The 20,584-nt window shown below is 44.4% G+C and overlaps 1 protein-coding gene across 1 annotated transcript in view; it reads left to right on the forward strand.

Moving 5' to 3' along the window:
* EXOC4 (exocyst complex component 4) overlaps positions 1-20,584 on the forward strand; it is a 756,122-nt gene extending 735,538 nt beyond the window's left edge. The window contains exon 18 of the mRNA XM_047095756.1: positions 20,327-20,584. Within this exon, the coding sequence (XP_046951712.1) occupies positions 20,327-20,564 (238 nt within the window). The 3' untranslated portion in view covers positions 20,565-20,584. The remainder of the gene's footprint in view (positions 1-20,326) is intronic.

Genomic DNA, 20,584 nt, shown 5'->3' on the forward strand with positions numbered 1-20,584 from the left:
GAGCCCCGCGTCAGGCTCTCGGCTGACAGCTCAGAGCCTGGAGCTTGCTTCGGATTCTGTGTCTCCTTCTCTCTCTGCCCCTCCCCCACTTGTGCTCTGTATCTGTCTCTCAAAAATAGATAAATGTAAAAAAAAAATTCAAAAAAAACTTTATAACAGCTTGAGATCTAATTTATATACCATAAACATTAACCCTTTTAAGGTGTGCAGTTCGTTGGGTTTTTTGGTATGGTCATAGGGTCGTGCAGCCATCATCACTAGATAATCTGAGAGCATTTTCCTCACGGAGAAAGGAAACCCTGTATCAGATGCTCGTCTCCCCACCCCCACCCATGGCAACCGCTCATCTTTCTGTCTCTGGATTTGCCTGTTCTGGATATACCATTTGAACGGACTCACATAACGGTGTGGTCTTCTGTGACTAGCTTTTTTAGCTCACGTAATGTTTTCAAAGTTCACAAAATTAGCATTTGTCTTAATGTTAGGATGCAGGGCTGAGTTAAAAATACGTATCCACTGGGGAGCCTGGGGAGCTCAGTTGGTTGAGCGCCCGACTTCGGCTCAGGTCATGATTTTGGGGTTCCTGAGTTCGAGCCCCGCATTGGGCTCTCTGCTGTCCTCGCACAGCCGGCTTCGGATCCTCTGTCCCCGTGTCTCTCTGCCCCTCCCCCGCTCGTGCTCTCTCTCAAAAATTAAAACTAAAATTGGGGCACCTGGGCGCCTCAGTCAGTTAAGCATCCGACTCTTGGTTTCGACTCAGGTCATGATTTCAGGGTTGGTGGGTTCGAGCCCTGAGTCAGGCTCTGCACTGTCAGCGCACAGCCTACTTGGGGTTCTCTCTCTCCCTCTCTCTCTCTGCCCCTCCCCTTCTCGTGCTGGCTCTGTGTCTCTCAATAAATAAACCTGTTTAAAAAATTAAAACGTGTATCCACCTACCCACCCCAACACCTGGCCTATGGCCTGCTCTCATTTTCTTTTCTTTCTTTAGGTGGGCGGGGGGGAGAAAAGTAATATGCTTTTATTGAGATACAATGTACACCCAGTAAAGTGCAAATCTTAACTGTGTAGCTTGACTACAACCAGATGACCGTCACCCAGATAAAAATACAGACTATTAGAATCAGCCCAGAAGCGGTTCGAGCACCCCCTTCCTAGTCATTACCTCCACCACAGGTACTTCCTGATTATGTGTAGTTTTATTTTTCTGAGTCCCAGCACACCCACACATCGCATGCTGTCTCGTAGCCCCTGCCGCATCCTCATTTTCACAACAGACGTTTCCCCGGCACTCGGGGCCTCGGTCACTGCATTCATTACTGCTGGTTCCCATGGGAAACGAGGCGACACTAAACCTCCCGGGAGCCCCGTGCTGTGCGCCCTGTGTCCTCCTGATTTTCTGGTCCAGGTGACCCCCCGGCCTTGGGCCTCCTCCTTGCCTTGGGCTCCAGCTTTCCTTCCAAACACCAGCGCTCCCCCCTCACGGGACTCTCCATCAGGTACAATTTGTGGCCAGCGTTGAGCTCCAACGGGAAGTCTTTTGAGGGGAAACCCCGATTTGTGACAGAGGCAGCCCCCCCCCACCCTCTCCATTAGACTGGCCTGCTGTGTCTAGGTGGTTTTTACCCTGCTTGGCACACTATTCCTCTCATGCGATTCCATGCCTTCGCTTCTCTGCAGAAATTAAAAAAAAAAAAAAATCTTTTATGCACGAAATTAAGTTTTCATTTTAAATTCACTTTATGGTCTTTGAAAAACTTTAGTTTTTGTGTGGTCCAGAGCTATAGGTTAGCATTAGCATTTAAATGGAGGTATTAAACGCGCTCAAAGACCTTCCACTCATAAGGTGCCCTTACTGGGAGGTTTTTCAAATCTGATACTTTTTTCCTCCTACAAAAAGAATGCAAATGCTATATATATTTTCCCCATCAAACACCCTTTTCTTTGTTTATAGACTTAGGAGAATGGCATTGTTGAACAGTCTCGAGTTAGTCTTTTTATATGGAAAGGGCCAGTTTAAAAAAAAAAAATCACTATTCTGCCCCTCGATGCCGGATTTTCTCTGCGGACTCTCAGAATGAATTTCCCTGTGGTTAATTTTATCCTGTTACACCTCCTATCCCTCCACACACCTTCCCCAGACTCAAATCCTGCTTCTACACAAAGAATGTGGCGTAAATTCTTGCTGGGCAGTATGACACTCTCGGTTACCAGTGCTCCGGGAATCCCCGTAGCTGTAGTAGAGAATCCCACGGACCAGGCTTGGAATCCAGGATCAGTCCATGAAGACTTGTGACCTTGTTCTCGGATTCCCTCTTTCTCTTCTGCCAAGCTAAGGTTATCAAGCCTGTTGTGTGTGGTTGGCAAGAGATTAAACAAGATGATGGTCGTACTCCTAATTAAAATTTTATATGTGATTGATTATATACACCCTAGTCCTCCCTGCCTCATTTTTCCAACAGCCCAGCGGAGGAGTGAGGTGAATGGTGTCCCTTCTGCCTTCTTCTCTCCCTGCTACCACCTACCCTTCCCTCTCTGCCTCTTCTCGGTCCTTCTGCCTGTGTTGTAACAGTTCCACACCAGCGTTGAGCTGAATGGAAGGCACTAGAGGTGACAGCCAGGATGTGTTTTTCTCCTGAGGTGCTGGCATTCATCTCTCTCTTTGAGCTTGAGTTTGTTCACTACAAGCTTGGGGACGTGGTGAGGACATCTAGAAGATGGATACGGTCTGACGAGGAGAAAATGAGCCAAACCAGGGAGAAGCAGGGTAACCCGACAGTCAGAAGGCGCCCTTGCTGCTCAGAGTGTCTGTCCTGCGCCCTGCAGCCAGAGACGTCTTTCTCAAACCCAGTTGTCCTCATGTCTGACTTGTTTCTCAGACCCTCTGTGTTCACGTTCCTTCCCATCAACCACAGCGCTGGTTCCCAGATGCCGGCGTATAAATATAAACCAAAGCAAAACTGTCCTCATCTTTGGGAAAATTGGAAAAATAATGACAGTCCAGTGAGTTTCTGAGTTTCTTATTGAAGAAAACATGTTTTGTTCTGAAATAATTACCTTTCTACTTGAGTATTAAAATACCTTCTTTTATTAAATCCTGGTAATAACAGGTCATTGTTTTATCTTAACAACATAGGCAAAATGGAAGGTCAACAGGCCTGTCAGTCTCACCTTCATCCCCTTATTCCACCTGCCCATGAAGGCCCAAGGTCTCTGGCATGACACACAGGGTCTGTTTTGTTCTGGCCACAGCTTACCTTGCTGACCTCTTGTCCTTCCCTCCCTCCACACCACAGCCTTGCACTCCAGTGAGGAATAAACCATTTGTAGTAGCCCCTTCCTCCCAAATATCATAGTCCTCCTGCCTTGCTACCCAGTTCCCACATTCCATCGCCTTCGCTTGTGGAATACTTTCTTTCCGTCATGTTTGCTCAGCCCCGATGTCGCCTCCAAACAGCCTTCTTGGACTGCTCTAAGAAGGATACAGTCCCTCCGACTGTGCTCTTAGGAAGTCTCATTTGTACCTTTATTATAGCCACTGTCACACTGCTATGATCCCATGGCTACCGTCCTCTCCGGAGAGCGGAGTTTTACTCATTTCTGCAGCCCCAGTACCTATTATATACTACCTGATGCGTAATTGATACTTAAATGTTTGTTGAGCAAATAAACAAAGAATGATTTTGAAAGGTACTATATAAGCACTGAGGATGCTACAGAGACTCATAAGACACAGTCTTTGTCATCAGGAAGCCTGCATTCTGGGAGAAGATAATAAATACATATTATGGTGCATCCAAACAATTGAATCCTCTGCAGCCATTAAGAAGAATGAGGCAGGTCGATATGTGCTGAAGTGGAACCATCTCCAAGATATATCGTTAAGTGGGAGAAGCCAGGTGCAGGAGAGCATGTAAACACCATTTCTCTTTAACTATATGGGCACACGTGCACACACACACACATACACACACACACAACTATGCTTGTGTGTGTATAAAACGTGTTTGGAAAGATACCCTGGAAACTAATAACAGCAATTGTTTCCAGGAAAGGAAATGGCGGGTGGCTAGGAGACAGGAGTAGAAAAAGACTTTGCACTATATGCTTTTTGATACCTTTTATTTTGCCTATTAAACAAACACTTATATGTTATGTGTCAGGCGCTGCTTTAAGCACTTTGCAGGTATTAGCTCATTTAATCTTCCTAATACCCGATGTGGGAGGTGCTATCGTATCCTCATGGAAGACCCTAGTACCCTTTTTTATGGTATCCCCAGTTCATAAAGAATCTTATTAACCTCTTTTTTTTTTTTAATTTTTTTTTCAACGTTTATTTATTTTTGGGACAGAGAGAGACAGAGCATGAATGGGGGAGGGGCAGAGAGAGAGGGAGACACAGAATCAGAAACAGGCTCCAGGCTCCGAGCCATCAGCCCAGAGCCTGACGCGGGGCTCGAACTCACGGACCGCGAGATCGTGACCTGGCTGAAGTCGGATGCTTAACCGACTGCGCCACCCAGGCGCCCCTATTAACCTCTTTTAAAAGCAAATACTATACTCTGAATGACACATGTTAAATGGGTGACCCATGCGGTAACAGAGAAGGGAGAAATTGTTGAGGATAGCTTCATAGAGGATTGAGATTTCATCAGTCTTGAGGGTTATTTAGACTTTGGATACACAAGCCCAGTGCCAAAAAGTATAAAGTATGTTCTAGGGATGTTGAGCAGCTCAGTTTGGCTTAAATAGAAGGTTGATACAGAGGGGGAAATGGGAGAGAAGGTTTAACAGGGACCAAATCTATACATAAAAGACTTTGGATGTCAGTGTTAGAAGTTTGGACTTGATCCTGTTGGCACCAGTGAACACACATAAGGTTTTTGGTTTGGGTTTTGTTTTTGTTTTTGTTTTTTTACCCTCGACAGTAATCTGATCTAGTTGGAACCAGAGAAGATTAGTCTGGGAGGAGTGAGTGAGTGTGACAGACTCCAGCAGGAGACAGTTGTTATAACCTATTGAGAAGAGACTCGGATTTGCGATCACGTCACTGGAAATAAGCAGGGAACGTACAAGATATTACAGTGGTAGACCCGGCGATGATCACACAAGAGTCAAAAGTGACACTGATATTTTGAGATTTTGCCCACTTTGAAGTTAGGTACCTGATAAGGGCATCTAGTAGAACGTCTGGAAACCGTGAAAATGAAGCTTTGATCTGTTGAGAGACCAGATCTTGAGAAAGAACATCTCACGCAGAGGTAAAACTTTTGGAAGCAGAGAGAGATGACCGAAGGGCCAATGCCTGCCTGGGAGGAGTGCCCACAGTGAACAGAGAGAAGAAGAGCCAAGAAAAAAATGGAAGAATCTGAGGGAGCTGGAAAAGGACCTGGTAACGTGGCTCAAAGAGAGTTGAGTTCAGAAAGGAAAACCATCAAGGGAAGAGACTAAGTAAAAGCCATTCTGTGTATCTACTAGGATGTCACTGGGGACTTTTTAAAGTGTGGTTTCAGACAAAATGGAGGCTTTGGAAGGAGAGACAGTGAATACAAATGATGCCTTCAAGAAATTTAACAACGAAGAGGAGAAAAGAAACGGAGAAAGAGAAGACAGAGGATTGCATGAAGGGCTTGGGGTTTGTTGTTTGCATGTGTTATTTTTTTTCCAAAGTGGGAGAAACATAAGGATGTTTGAAGGCAGACAAGAAAGAACCAAGGAAAGGGGTAGATACTAGACGCAGGAGTTCAAAACAAAACAAAACCCTAACAAGGTCCTAAAGGTGTTGGGATCAAAGGCATAGGATTCATCTTAGAAAAAGAAGAAAAGAAATCCCTCTTCTGAGGCATGAGGGAGGGATTAGTAAAAAAAGCATTTCAGTGTGGAGAACATGCTATCTTGTACAATCATGAAGATCCAAAGACATACACAGGGCCAGTACAGAGTACGTAGTAAATATTCAATAAACGTCAGCTAGTATTGTTACCGGGTTTACACAGCAGGTGTCCTAGCCTGTCATTTGATTCAATCCTCAAGCTTAACCTGTGATGTTATATTGTCTCCCCCAGTGTTTAAATGCAGAAGCTGAAGTGCAGACAAACTAAGACACGTCCAAGGTCCCGCACGTTCAGTAAAAGTTGTGGGATTTGTGTCTAATTCCACCAGTTGGAATTAGAGTTGGGAGGATGACGCATCATAAGCCAGAAATGGGTCTCTTCCCTCTGTCCTCCCCTTTTTCATTTGCCACCAGTTGTCCCACACCGAGATGCTCCATGTCTCCCTCTCAGGGCTGTGGAAGACCCCTCTGCCTTTTGCAGGGAGCAACTATTTTACCCACCCACCCTCCCCTCCCCTCCCCTCCCAGTGTCGAAGAATCGCACGCTGCTTCTTACTTTGTGTCCCATCTCTTAATGAGATTTACTGACTGTTGGCTTTCTCATTCATTCATTCGTTCATCCATTCATTCATTCCTTTCCGTTCATTTAACACCCACTAGCTGTCTCGTCCTCAGGCCACCGGGTAACGAGGAGTGGGACAGAATCCAACCCCACCCTCAGCCCCAGTGTTCTAGGAGGGGCGGCAGACATTTACGTGGTACTTACACGACACTTACTCTCTTCCAGCCACTGCTCATCATTTGATCCTTGTAACAAGCCCATATTACTATTTCCTTTCTCAGATGAAGAAAAGTCACAGAGGGGCGCCTGGGTGGCGCAGTTGGTTAAGCGTCCGACTTCAGCCAGGTCACGATCTCACAGTCCGTGAGTTCGAGCCCCGCGTCAGGCTCTGGGCTGATGGCTCGGAGCCTGGAGCCTGTTTCCGATTCTGTGTCTCCCTCTCTCTCTGCCCCTCCCCCGTTCATGCTCTGTCTCTCTCTGTCCCAAAAATAAATAAACGTTGAAAAAAAAATTTTTTTAAAAAAAAGAAAAGTCACAGAGAGATTCATAAATTGCCCAACAGCATATAAATAGTAAGAGAGACAGAACTAGGATTTACAGCCTAGGTCCGTGGTTCCTGAATCCCTGATCTTAACCACTATAAGATGCCGTGTCTCTAACTTCGTATGTACATATATTTTAAAAATACGTATAAAATAGGAGCACCTGAGTGGCTCAGTTGGTTGAACGTCTGACTTCGGCTCACGTCATGATGTCACGGCTCAAGGGTTTGAGCCCCACATCGGGCTGGCTGCTGTCAGCACAGAGCCCGCCTCAGATCTTCTGTCCCCCCTCTCTCTCTGCGCCTTTCCCACTTGCGCTCGCTCTCAAAAATAAATTCATCTTTTTAAAAAATGTATAATATAAAAATACAGCTTTCCCCAGAAAACATTTTTAATATATATTTATGTTTGGATGGAGATGAGTGTTAAACAGAAAAGTGAAGGTCAGTAAAAGGACAAGCCTTGCTGGTTATCATTCTAGATAAGGAGGGGTCAGAGAAAACATCACCTATTGATAAGCTGACATTGGAGCAAAAATTGGACTGAATTTCTTTCAATACTCTATTTTCCTCCAACCGTCTGTCCCTCTAATCCCATCTGATGCCCTTTTCTGATTTTCTTTCAGTTGGCTCAGGGTATAAAGCAATACAGAACTATGAGATACAACAGACGCAGGGATTATCATCACCTCCTTGCCCGATAACTGGTCCTTTTTTTTTTTTTTCTTTTCTTAACAGGAAGTAAGAAAATTCTTCGGTTCCATGCCCTTACCCTCCCCCCGCCCACCCCAACACACACACCATTTTTACCAGTGCTATTCCAGGGTGTCTCCCAACTGTGGACTCCAGAAGGTTAGAATTTCTTCCAGATACATTCACTTGGGTTTTTCCACCATGAACTTCATTTCGTTAATTTTCTGCCCATAATTCTGAATTCTCTGGAGTCCTTTACATTATTTCTCTTTCCTTGCTGCTGTTCACGGCCCTTCCCCATTTAGGAACGTTTGCCCTTCGCGGGCACTGTGTATGTGCTTGCACATTAATTAAGGTATTAAGTGAGATCAGTTATAAGCCGGTATCCTTAGCATTCACTAGATGCCTTCCCTCTGAATCTGTTGATTTGCCTCGATCGTTACCCTTTGTTTGTTTTTCAGCCTGTGTCCTATCAGGGATACCCATTCAAAATAAATTCATTTTGCTAGTTTATATTTTTTTAGAGGCACTGTATAAAATGGTTCACTGACCTCCAAATATATGTCAGCCACAGCGGTCTTTTCATCCACCAAATTCACATTGCTACCCAAAGCTATTCATCAAGTTTGTCAGAGTATTTGGGTCTTTAATTAAACGCTGCTGGGTATTGTACATATTTCCATTAGCTCTTTCTGATTTAGTCTATTATTTTTCTAATTGACATCAGTTCTGAGTCACATGTTCTTGAATCTCAGGTGGCCCATTTTGTAGCTTTGGTTTATTTAGGTTTTCTTGCTTCTGTAAATAACCTGAGGGTTTAGTAAATACGCCCTGGAGTCTTTGCCATTGGGACCTGCTGATTTGCATATGCTCTTGCTTTTCAAATAATCTGCTGATTTTTTTGTTCCTCTGCCAAACTCATTTTTGTTTCTGGCCCTTTAGCCCTAAAAGATACAGGTTTTTTTGTCTCAGCAAAGTAGAGAAATCCCCTATCACAGTATCAAGAAGTGTACTAGGGTCCCTAACTAAGACCAAAAAATCATGAGTCAGGGTCTGAGTAACTCGGAAAACTGATGGCTGAGTAGCAGTTCTTGTATATAATGGCTTGCAGCGAACTCTCCTTTCAACCTCACTCAGACCTTCTCTAAACACACGTGTGAGGTAGCTGGCTAGGGGCGGAGTCAATGGCTAAAGAATAGAAGCAACACACCTACGGGAATGAATCCATTATCTTGGCCTCGTTGGTTAATACTCCAATGGCAAGTTCTTCCGTGGAGGTCTTGTAATCCAGGCCTATCCCTGCTGACCTTTCTGCCCAAATGCTTCCAGGTACAGAAGGATCTCCATATTATAGATGCAGAAACCCAACACCCATTACCCCTTCACTTCTCCATCTCATCACTAACTGGGAGTCACTTGGCTTCTATACCTTGTCTAGGATCCCCCGATTCTTTTCTTCTTTCCCACATTCCGAGAGAGAGGAGCAGAATGGGCAGGCTAGCTGGCAAGTCCAGATTTATTTTACTTTAAAGTATTTGCCTAGGGACTCCTGGGTGGCTTAGTCGGTTAAGCGTCCATCTCTTGATTTTGGCTCAGGTCATGATCTCACAGTTTGTGGGTTTGAGTCCCGCGTCAGGCTTTCTGCTGACAGTGTAGAGTCTGCTTGGGATTCTCTCTCTCCCTCTCACTCTGTCCTTCCCTCCCTCCCTCAAACACACACACACACACACATACACACACACACACACACACACACTCTCGCGCGCGTGCGCGCGCGCGCACTAAATAAATAAACAAATAAACTTTAAAAAAGAAAACAAAATATTTACCTAGTGTCTTAGAAACCTTTGATCTGGGTCCATATTGGTTTCTGTGTTTTGGTGGGTTTTTTTGTTTGTTTGGTTGGTTTTTTTTTTGTTGTTTTTTTTTTTTTTTTGAGAGAGAGAGCATGAACAGGGGAGGGGCAGAGGCGGGGGGCGGGGGTGGGGGGGTGGGGAGGTGGAGTGGGGAGGAGACACAGAATCCAAAACAGGCTCCAGGCTCTGAGCTGTCAGCACAGAGCCCAACATGGGGCTCAAAATTGCAAACTCTGAGATCATGACCTGAGCCAAAGTCAGATGTTAACCGACTGAGCCACCCAGGGACCCTGGATTTTTTTTTTTTTTATTTTCATTGTTTATCTTATTTTTGAGAGAGGGAGAGAGAGAGTGAGCGAGCAGGGGAGGTGCAGAGAGAGAGGGAGACACAGACCTGAAACGGGCTCCAGGCTCTGAGCTGTCAGCACAGAGCCCACTGTGGGGCTCGAACTCACGGACCGTGAGACCATAACCTGAGCCAAAATCGGACGTTTAACCGACTGAGCCACCCAGGCACCCTGCATTGTATTTTTTACAGTGTGGATAAAAGAAACTTCTTGAAGCCAAGGACTATACCTCTGTAACTTTCTCTGTTACACAGTTGCCCCCCCTATCCACAAGAATACGTTCTAAAACCCCGCCATAGATGCCTGAATCCACAGATAGCACTACCCTATACATACTATCTTTTTCCTGTACGTAATACCCATGGCAAAGTTTAATTGTAAGTTAGGCACAGTAAGAAACTAACCACAATAACTAATAATAAAATAGAACCATTGTAACAGTACACTGTAATAAAAGTTATGTGAATGTGGTCTCTCTCTCAGAATAGCTTGTACTGTAACTCATTCTTCTTGTGATGCTGGGAGATGATGAAATGCCTACGTGATGAGATGAAACGAGGTGAATGACACAGGCATTGTGACCCAGCGTCAGGCTGCTGTTGACAATGTATCAAGAGGAGAGTCATGTGCTTTCGGACCGTGGTCGACCGCGGGTAACTGCTACCGCAGAAAGCGAAACCGTGGATAAGGGGGCACGACTGTATTAACTTTTAAGATGTGATGAGAGCTTCCTAAGTGTTAGGGATAATAATACTAGATTTTCCTTTGAAGAAATCCTTTGCATTATTTATTGAAAAGTTGATAATTGCTTAAAACTGAAAAAGCCAGAGGGCCTCCAAATTATTTTTATTCTGCCTATGTCAGCAGCTGTTTCCCAGACTGCTGACCTGGGAAGTATAAATAATATACAGTATAAGGGCCTTGTGCTAATTGGTAAACAGTATGTAGCTTTGAGGCCACCAAAGTACAGAATGCTATCTTCTTTTATCAACCTATGATATTCGATAAATTATTTTTTCAAATTGAAAAAAACTCTCTAAAGTGATATTCAGCACAGCATAACTCTCCTTAACCTGGATTCACCTTTTGATAACCAAAAGAGCATTTACAGGAGCATGAGACAAACACAATTATGAAAGTAAAATGAAGGACCTAAATAAAAAATCACAGAACAAGAGGGTAATTCTATTCACTCTTTCATATTTCATTATTTGATAACATCAGAAGATGAATCCATCAGAATTGCTTTGGCAAGTGCAAACAGAAATGCGCTTGATCAATATTTATTAAAACCTTCAAAATGGGAGAAGGAGTTGAGCAGACTTCTTAATGGACTGAATAATTATTCATACAAATGGGGTTTGACCGAAGGCAGTGCCAGACCAAAGAGACACAGTTTTAATTGTACTGAATTTAAAATGCTGATCTTCCTCCAGCCCTGCTGTAGAAAACTTAATTTAAAAAATTATCTGATGGAGCAGAGAGTGACATACGAATCCTTAAGTTGTAGAGGAGGAAATTTCAGCCACGGATATTATAAATTCAGAAGGTGTTTGAAGGTGGGGAGCAAAATTTCTAGCTGAGGGAACAAGAAGAAATTTTCTTCCCGTCTCAGCGACGGTAACCGAGCTTGGGAGAGAGTCATCGCGTCAAGTGACGGGCCGCAGAGGAATTCCTTTGTTTTGAATGGTTGTATTTTCTGAAGAGAAATAAAGCACAGCTCTGGCGGCCGCTATCAAGAATATCGGGATAGGTTCCTGAAAGGAAGGGACACGGCCAACTTTAGCTTTTCACATGTCCTCCGGAGAGACACCCCCCGGTGCTACTGAAGCATGGTGGTTATGAGAACCGGGCCGATAGGAAACTGCCTTTTACACGTAGCGCTGTTGGTGAAGGCAGGGATGTGTGTGCCGCTTTATATGAAGAAAATGTAGGTAGATGACCGATCAACGAAGCCAGTGCAAACCTTAGCACAGCAGACTCTCAGGGTCTCACTGCCTCCTGAATGATTTTCTACTGCCACCAGCTGAGGGAATTTCTACACTGTCTTTTCTAAAGACCATACTTCTCCTGGGATGTCCTGATCAGAACAAAACCCTGTGCACAATCCGATGTAAGAAATGTCAACACACACACACACACACACACACACACACACACACACAAAACTGTCCCTTTCGAACGTAAATCTAATTCTGCCACTAACTCCCCAAAAATTATTTAGCTTTTCTCTACCTGAGTTTTCCCATTCCTGAGATGGAAGTAACTTCGCCTATTTCAAATTAGAATTTTCAATCATGTCTGTAATAAACTCTAAGCTCCTTTGAAGGGGAAGACAAATGAGAGCAATTATATTATATTTTTGAATAAACTAATTTATTCTTCTGACACACAGGATTACCATCCATTTTATTATTGGTCTGGAAAGTACACATCGGAGCTAAGTTTACGCTTGTTCGGGATGTTTCCAAATCAGTCACTGCTGCGTCTTGCCTGCTGCAGTTTAGGGAAAATCAGCATCAGCTAATTCTGATGGAAGCCCAGGATTTTAAAGGACCGAGCAGAGGGCGCTGTAAAGGTTTTAAAATCAAAAACTGCTTCAATAGCGTCTGCTCTAACCTCTTTGTTTTTCTTATGGGAAGCAGAGGTCCAAAGAGCCAACAGCATTTGCCCCAGGTCACACAGCTAGTTAGAGGGGAGGGAAAGACTTAACCAGAATCTGAGCTTAGTTGATCTCTTGAGTATTTACTTCTCTAAGTCTTCCTGCTGTAACCACCTCTTAATTATTTATGGGATGCTTATCCAGTTTATGGATTATTCACTTCCTTTCCTTTCTCTTTTTCCATTTCCCTGCCTATTACCATGTATGCCATTGAGTGAACAGAGAAAACAGGAGTTGAATGTTTTCCCCGACAGTTTAGTGACCCCTCTACTACTGAGTTTTTTGGGTTTTTTTTTTATTAAAGTTCTCAAAATGCTTCATCTGTTGGCTAAAAAGAATTGGGGGAGGCCACTGGCAATACTAAGTTCTATTCGGGCAAGATCTTCCTCCTTCAAACCTTAATATTTAAGAAGTCAGCTTCAGTACCTAATTCTCTTGTTGACATCAACACTATCATTATCTTTGGAAGGACTAGAGGAGAAAGTCTTCACAATGAAATTACGTAATTATCCCTCTTCCTCCAGGAAGTAACCAGTCAGAAGGGCAGCCAACTTTTGGAAAGAAAGGTCACCTTGTCCATTTTCTGCTCGGGGGCGGGGGGGGGGGGGGGAGGGGGGGGAAAGCGAGAAATAGAGAGGTGACAAAGTGAAAAAGCCAAAACTCGTTTCTGTTAACTCTTGAATGCCGACTTGACAATATGACTTCATTATTTGTTTTAGAGCTCTGAATTCCCAGATCAAACCCACTGTTATTCAAATATGTCTACATCGCCTGGGTGGCTCAGTCAGTCGAGTATCCAACTCTTCATGTTGGCTCAGGTTATGATCTCACAAACCGTGAGATCAAGCCCCGCGTCCAGCACCGCACTGACAGCACAGAGCCTGCTCGGGGATTCTCTCTTCTCTCTGCCCCTCCCCCGCTCATGCTGTGTCTCTCTCCCTCTCTCTCTCCCTTTTCCTTCTTTCTCTGTCGCCCCCAAAACAAATAAACTTTAAAAAAAAAAACAGCTACATAGTTTGTAAATGAATTTTTGAATTGCTACAATACTGGCTTGTCCCGTTACAACGGAAGGCAGAGGCGTTGAGTTAGTGTGTGAATTTTATTTAGCTCATCTGACTTAAATCGTGACTAAAATTTGCTATACAGGTATTCTTTGCAGTTAGTGCTTTTTTACAGTTTCCAATATTTCCATGTTATGGTGGCTTTGCAGTGCGAACGGGGTTCAGAGTCCTTGATTTTGAGGCCACAGATGAATCAGTGATGCTCACTGTAGCTCAGTGTGCTCATCTGGGCGATGTGGATGATTGCACTTCCTACTGCAAAGGGTTGAATATGCCAGTGCACCTAAAAGCTAGACATTAATGTGACCTCAGTCCGGACAGATTCTAACACCCGGCATGAGACATAGCTGGGTATCCCTGACAAATGCAGTTTTCCTTCAGGGGTTTAGGACTCTGAACCCCACCCCATAAAGGGAAGCAGATGGCAGAGGTCTCCCGGGGACTGTGGCAGCCCCCAATCAGCACCTTCTTTCCACCCCCACCCCCAGGCTTTGGGGACCGACCACCTGCGGTTGCTGTGTGGGAATGACTGGTTGTATTGGGGCTTTCTTTCCTCAGTTTACACAGAAGAGAGCTGAGACTGTTTGCAAGATCTTTCAGAGAGGCAGTGGTATCTTTTACAATGAGTATGGAAGAGTGGGAGGTAGAACCCCCAGGGTTAAGAGACTAGAATGCTCCTTCTTGTTTATAGAAATTTCTGAAGAGCTCTTTTTTTTTAAATTTTTTTTAATGATTATTTATTTTTAAGAGAGAGAGAGAGAGAGAGACAGTGTGAGCAAGGGAGGGGCAGAGAGACAGGGAGACACAGAATCCGAAGCAGACTCCAGGCTCTGAGCCGTCAGCACAGAGCCCGACACGGGGCTCGAACCCATGAACTGTGAGATCATGACCTGAGCCGAAGTCGGATGCTTAGCCGACTGAGCCACCCAGGTACCCCCTGAAGAGCTCAGAATAAGAAAAGTATTCATACTCAAAATATACAAAAAGATCAGTACAGTTTGCTTATACATATGTTCAGACCTATGTGCATTAAAAACCAATAAGTAGGTGAAAAATGGTTTCACTTCATGAATATTAAAAGCATATGAGGAAGTAGGTGCTGCCATGGGTTGTTGGTAGGAAGCTAACTGATGCAGTTTTTGTAGAAAGCGGTTTGGCTGCATTGCTGGAGTGCAGAACAGTATACTTACCTTTGACTAAATCTGCTCTGGAAACCCGTCCTCAGGAAAGAAAGTTTTTTTGGTGTTTTTTTTTTGTTGTTGTTGTTGTTTTTAACGTTTGTATGTTTATTCCTTTTTAAGAGACAGAGCACAAGTGGGGGTGGGGCAGAGAGAATCCGAAGCAGGCTCCGGGCTCAGCTGTCAGCACAGAGCCCAACGCGGGACTTGACCCCACAAGCCCTGAGATCATGACCTGAGCCGAAGTTGGACGCTTAACTGACTGAGCCACCCAGGCGCCCTAGGAAAGAAAGTTTTTAAAATTAGAAACAAAGTGTCCAATAGTCTGTCAACCCAAATATTTCAACTGTAATAGAGAAACTGGTAGAGCATTACTTACATATGGAAAACAAAAATGTGACGGAAATGTGCAAACGGGGTATGTCTTTATAGTAGAATTATAGAAGTACTCTTTTAACTGCTTAATCTTCGTATTTAGTCTGTATAGTCTAGACGACATGTATATTTCCCAGTCAGCGAAAGATGAAATTGACTTCATTTTAAAACTTTAAGAAGGGGGCGCCTGGGTGGCTCAGTTAGTTAAGCGTCCGACTTTGGCTCAGGTCATGATCTCGCGGTTCGTGAGTTCAAGCCCCGCTTCGGGCTCTGTGCTGACCACTCAGAGCCTGGAGCCTGTTTCAGATTCTGTGTCTCCCTCTCTCTCTGACCCTCCCCCGTTCATGCTCTGTCTCTCTCTGTCTCAAAAATAAATAAACGTTAAAAAAAAAATTTTTTTAAATAAAACTTTAAGAAGATCTGCCCAACTTACCAACATGCCCTTCCTATCCTTACTTGTATAAATATTTGCCCACGGAATCAATGAGGAGAAAGAGTTGCAGTTCAACGCCGTTAAAATAAGAAGAAAAAAAACACAAGCACAGCCCATTGAAAAAGGGAACATGAGGAAGATACGAGAAAATAATCTGCCTGTACCAGAACAAAGCATGAATGTTGTCCTATTCTGGACTGGGTCCAGGAGACCAGCCTACGTGACATCACCCCACCGCTTTCCTGTCCCTCCACCCGCCTCCCTCTCCACTCAGGCCACTTTGGGAAATGCCGCCCAAAGGTGCACAGCAAAGCGAGAGAGAAACCAACCACGGGAGGAAACCACCTCCTCATAGAATGTTCCATCCATCAGGGTGACATGCAACTCCAGTTCCCAGAATAAGATATTTGGGCCACGTCTAGCAATTGGCCCCCGAATGTTATGGGCTATGAAGAGACTTGCCGTACAAGTCATGAGCCAGAAAATGCCTAAATCAGATGTGTGTTCACTGATCCCATCCTGGCAGCTGAGTGCGTACCTACTACAACCGTGATGCCCAGAAGCCATGGCTGCTATTGTAATGCTTGATGATAAAGATCAAGCTTTCATTTTCCTGGGGCCTCAATAAGTGCTGGTGAATTATTTATCCCAATTGGGTTACATGATTTCCTTTCAGCATGTCGGTGTTCATCATGGAAGCCCATTCTAATTGTAAAGTTTGGGGCATTTTCCTGTTTTCTCCTTGGGGCACCTTGTAGCACCCTTTCTCTATCTCCAATTGCAACTGTTGCTATGCTGATTTAATGTAGCCTTTGCTACTGGGTGCTGTTCTGCAAGATGAATGAATTTCATTCCATCTTTAAATATTTATGTTTCTTTATGATCTAATATATCATCGTGGTTATGGGTGGGTAATTTTTTTTTTCCCTAACTACAGAAAAAAACACCATCAGTTACCTGTCGATTTTGTTTAATAACTCAGCTTTGCAATTCTGGGGCCCGGTTCATCGGAGGCTCTTGAGGACTCTTTTAGTCTTCGAGTCCACTTCAGAACGTCATTCTGGGATTTATAAAGGTCTTCACTGCACAGAGGATATTGAAACATTAAGGACTTAAGTGGCACGCCCTTTATCACTTATCCCGCTGAAGGATCCAGGACTAGAAATCCAGGCATCTTTGGTTGCTTGCTCCCAGCATGGAACAGTGGTCTCTGTAGAAAACCAGCCAGTATCTCTGGAAACAAATTTCATCAGATGTTTCAAAACAAATCCAATTTCATCTGGTTAGATGGGCTCAAGGTTACCTCTTAAGATAAGCGATGAAAATATCAACGTCATAATACAGAGAAACCCAGTTCCTTTGGTTTAATCTCAGTGAAAAGCATCACCATCCCTAATGTTTTTAGGTCCTTGACTCAAGGAGATGGGCGGCAGTGGTTCTGTAACTCTTTGCACACCAGAGAGACTCTGGCTCAAAGTCCTTTGGGAATCACAATAGCTGGGGTGGGTCCTAAAGAATCTGCACTTTTCATAAGCTCCCAAGCACTTTCTAGTTGGAGAACCACCAGTTAAGAACTGCAACCACCAAATCTCTTCTGGCTTTGAAAGAATCCTGAGCCCCAAATGCTCTCTCGTTCCATTCAGTAAGTCTAGATTCAAACAAGTTTTCTTGAGCATGTTTTAAAATGCCTTCTCAGGTAGGTCCCTAAATGGACAGCTCTCTCCCTCATCTGTGCATCTAAGGGAACCCGAATTCGGTGATACAGGGCTTCATTTGTCAAAACAGGGGCTCGTGTCAGGGAGGAAGCCATGGTGTGCCAAGGGACATGCAGAGCCATGGGAAAAATATGATGTGTCTTCCTACAGCGTCAAGCTTTTCTTTAAAATAGTATTTTTAGGGGCGCCTGGGTGGCTCAGTCGGTTAAGCGTCCGACTTCGGCTCAGGTCATGATTTTGCGGTCCGTGGGTTCAAGCCCCGCGTCGGGCTCTGTGCTGACACCTCAGAGCCTGGAGCCTGTTTCAGATTCTGTGTCTCCCTCTCTCTGACCCTCCCCCGTTCATGCTCTGTCTCTCTCTGTCTCAAAAATAAATAAACGTTAAAAAAAATTAAAATAGTATTTTTTAAGTTACAATAGGTGCATTGTGGAGTAGGGGTGGTTCACACGGGTTTTGTGCTGAACATGAAACTTCTGAAAAGTTCCTGACTGTATCTGATATTGGGCTCCCAGAAGTCTGCAGGTTAGAGTTAATTTGACTCTCCTATTAGAAGCACCTCTGGGGGCGCCTGGGTGGCTCAGTCGGTTGGGCGTCCGACTTCAGCTCAGGTCACGATCTCACAGTCCGTGAGTTCAAACCCCGCGTCGGGCTCTGGGCTGATGGCTCAGAGCCTGGAGCCTGCTTCCGTTTCTGTGTCTCCCTCTCTCTCTGCCCCTCCCCCGTTCATGCTCTGTCTCTCTCTGTCCCCAAAATAAATAAACCTTAAAAAAAAAAATTAAAAAAAAAAAAAAAGAAGCACCTCTGTCTACATTCAAGGTTACCTTTGACCAGTGATTTCCACCTATGTGGTTCCAGGAGGTTAAAGTGAACCATCATTTACAGAAAATTAGCCCCAAGAGAGGGCTAACCCTCTACACAAGGATGTTGAACCGTTTGCTGCCTGGAGTACTCGTAAACCTGCCAATATAAGACGAGCACTTACCCGCCACTATTTAGGAAATATTCACAAAAGGGTATTCTTTTTTTTTTTTTTAAGAGTGTGTTAATTAGAAAAGGAGGTTCAGCAGAGCAGGAAAAGGAGCTAGCCACGTGAAAGGACACCCTTACCGACCACATTCCCATTGTAGCAAAAATGCATAAAATATTCTTGAAATTATGAGCTCCTAGAATGTATTCCTCACTATAAGGATGGCTTACTTCTCCCAGAGGATGTTCTTTTTATCAAGATGTTCTTGGTGAACAAGAAGCAAACTCAAGACTCAAATTCAACGACCCTGGTAGATCTGTAAGATCCCTTCATCTCTGGAATTGCCTTGGGCCTTCTGCCATGGTCTGTCCCTCCATTGAGGCAAAGCTGCCTTTCCGGTCAGAAAGAAGGAAGTAAACTGCCTGGGAAGGCTCCTCTGTCCTTTGCCTAACCAGCTGTGATAGCATTGCTTGGCTCAGAGCCTGCACTCAGCTTTACCTCCTGGGTAATTGGTAGTAGCCGTGCAAGTCCGAGCCTCTGTGTAGACCCGGTGAGGAACAATATGGTGGCATAATGTTGGTGTTGAGAAGAGCAAATGGCTGCCTTCCCCTTTCCTGACTCCCACCTCCCCCATCCTGCTTCTGCATTACTGGAGACTCGCAGTGATGCACGTGCTCTTCTCTCCTCCACCCAGGCTAATGGCCTTGCAGCCAAATGGATCTCAAGTCCCCAACTTGTTGCTAGAATTATAACCAATTCCCTCCCAGACCATTCTGTGTACTGTTGTCACATGTATCTTCCAGAAGCACAACTTGGATGGTGCTTCTGCTCCCAACAGAACCTTGAGAGCTGAGGGAGGGAGGTCCTTTATTGAACTGACTAGGTCTATGGTTCTTTATTAACTTAACTAGCCTGATCATCAAATATTCTGTCTTCTGGCTTCAACTGCCTTTTCCCAAAACTCTGGTTTTTAGCTGCCATCCCCAGGCTGACCAGAGTCCTCTTCCCAGGAGGAATCTTTGCTTCTGCTCTTCTCTTTTCCCTTAGTCTAGAATTTCTTTCCTGGAAGCCCTGCCTTCCGAAGTCTTCCTTGAATCTTCACCTTCCCCTCCACATGGTGGGCTTTCTCCTTCCTCCGCTATAAATTCATAACATTTATACTTCCCTCCTGTCAGTTGGAACATTGTTCTTGTCTTTTTCTGTGAACAAGGAGCGTTGGACTGAGAGTCAGAAACAGGTACATATCCTGCCACAGTCCCTCTCTTCTCTGTGACATTAGACAAGTCCTGTCACTTTACCATGTTTCAGTTTCCTTTTCAGAAAAAAGGGAGTTATAGCCCCCTAGGTGTAGTGAAGGATAAATGACACATTACGTGGAAATTCACTTTGCCAACAAAAACACAATCATGGTCTCTCTACTTCTCATTATCTTTCCAACTCATCTCTGAGCTGTTTGAGGAAAGAGGCTAGGTCTTGCTCATCATTATATACTTCTATTACTATCATGACTTTATTAATACATTATTATTATCTCTGATAATAATAGCTAATATTTACGGAGCATGTATGTTTGTTGGACACCATTCCAAGTGCTTTATATGGATGAATTCATTCTTCTGATAACTCTAAAAGGTATCATTGTCCCACCTTATGGAGGAGAAAAGCATACACTGCACAGAACCTCCAGTGAGTGAGTGAGTGAATGGATGAGGGATTGAATGAGACAAAAATGGTTTTTGCAATGCCTGCCGGATGATTATTTCTCTTCCTCTTGGTTCCGCCCCTACTTCTTTTTCTTTGGATCTTCCCAGGTAAGTGTAACATTAGGGGAAATCTCGAGTGAACTGAGACCCTGAAAGATGTGAGGTCTCCCCGAGTCTTCATTTGGACATGGTCTCGAGAAGAAAGCTCCAGTGAGGTCCAAGAGGACAGAGAATGTGCTTGTCTTGTTCCCCATTATATTCATAGAGCCTAGAACAACAATGCCTAGTGATCAATAAATGTTTATTGAATAAGGTATTTACAAGCAGCATATTCACTACCACTAAAGCCACATAAGTGGCTGACAGTGGAGATGGTGAACAGTATTCTGTCTTGTTTCCTCAGGCAGTATTACGAGATGTTATACAACACGGCCGACGAGCTCCTGAACCTGGTGGTGGACCAGGGCGTGAAGTACACAGAGCTGGAGTACATCCATGCCCTGACCTTGCTGCACCGCAGTCAGACTGGGGTGGGAGACCAGACCACCCAGAACATGAGGCTGCAGCGGCTCAAGGAGATCATTTGTGAGCAGGCTGCCATCAAGCAAGCCACCAAGGATAAGAAAATAACTACGGTTTAATTGGGTGCACTTCTGGGGGA

The sequence above is a fragment of the Lynx rufus genome, unplaced genomic scaffold (genome assembly GCF_022079265.1).
Source record: "Lynx rufus isolate CCGP_SWC_20201006 ecotype Redwood Valley unplaced genomic scaffold, mLynRuf1.p SCAF_4, whole genome shotgun sequence".
NCBI lineage: Eukaryota > Metazoa > Chordata > Mammalia > Carnivora > Felidae > Lynx > Lynx rufus.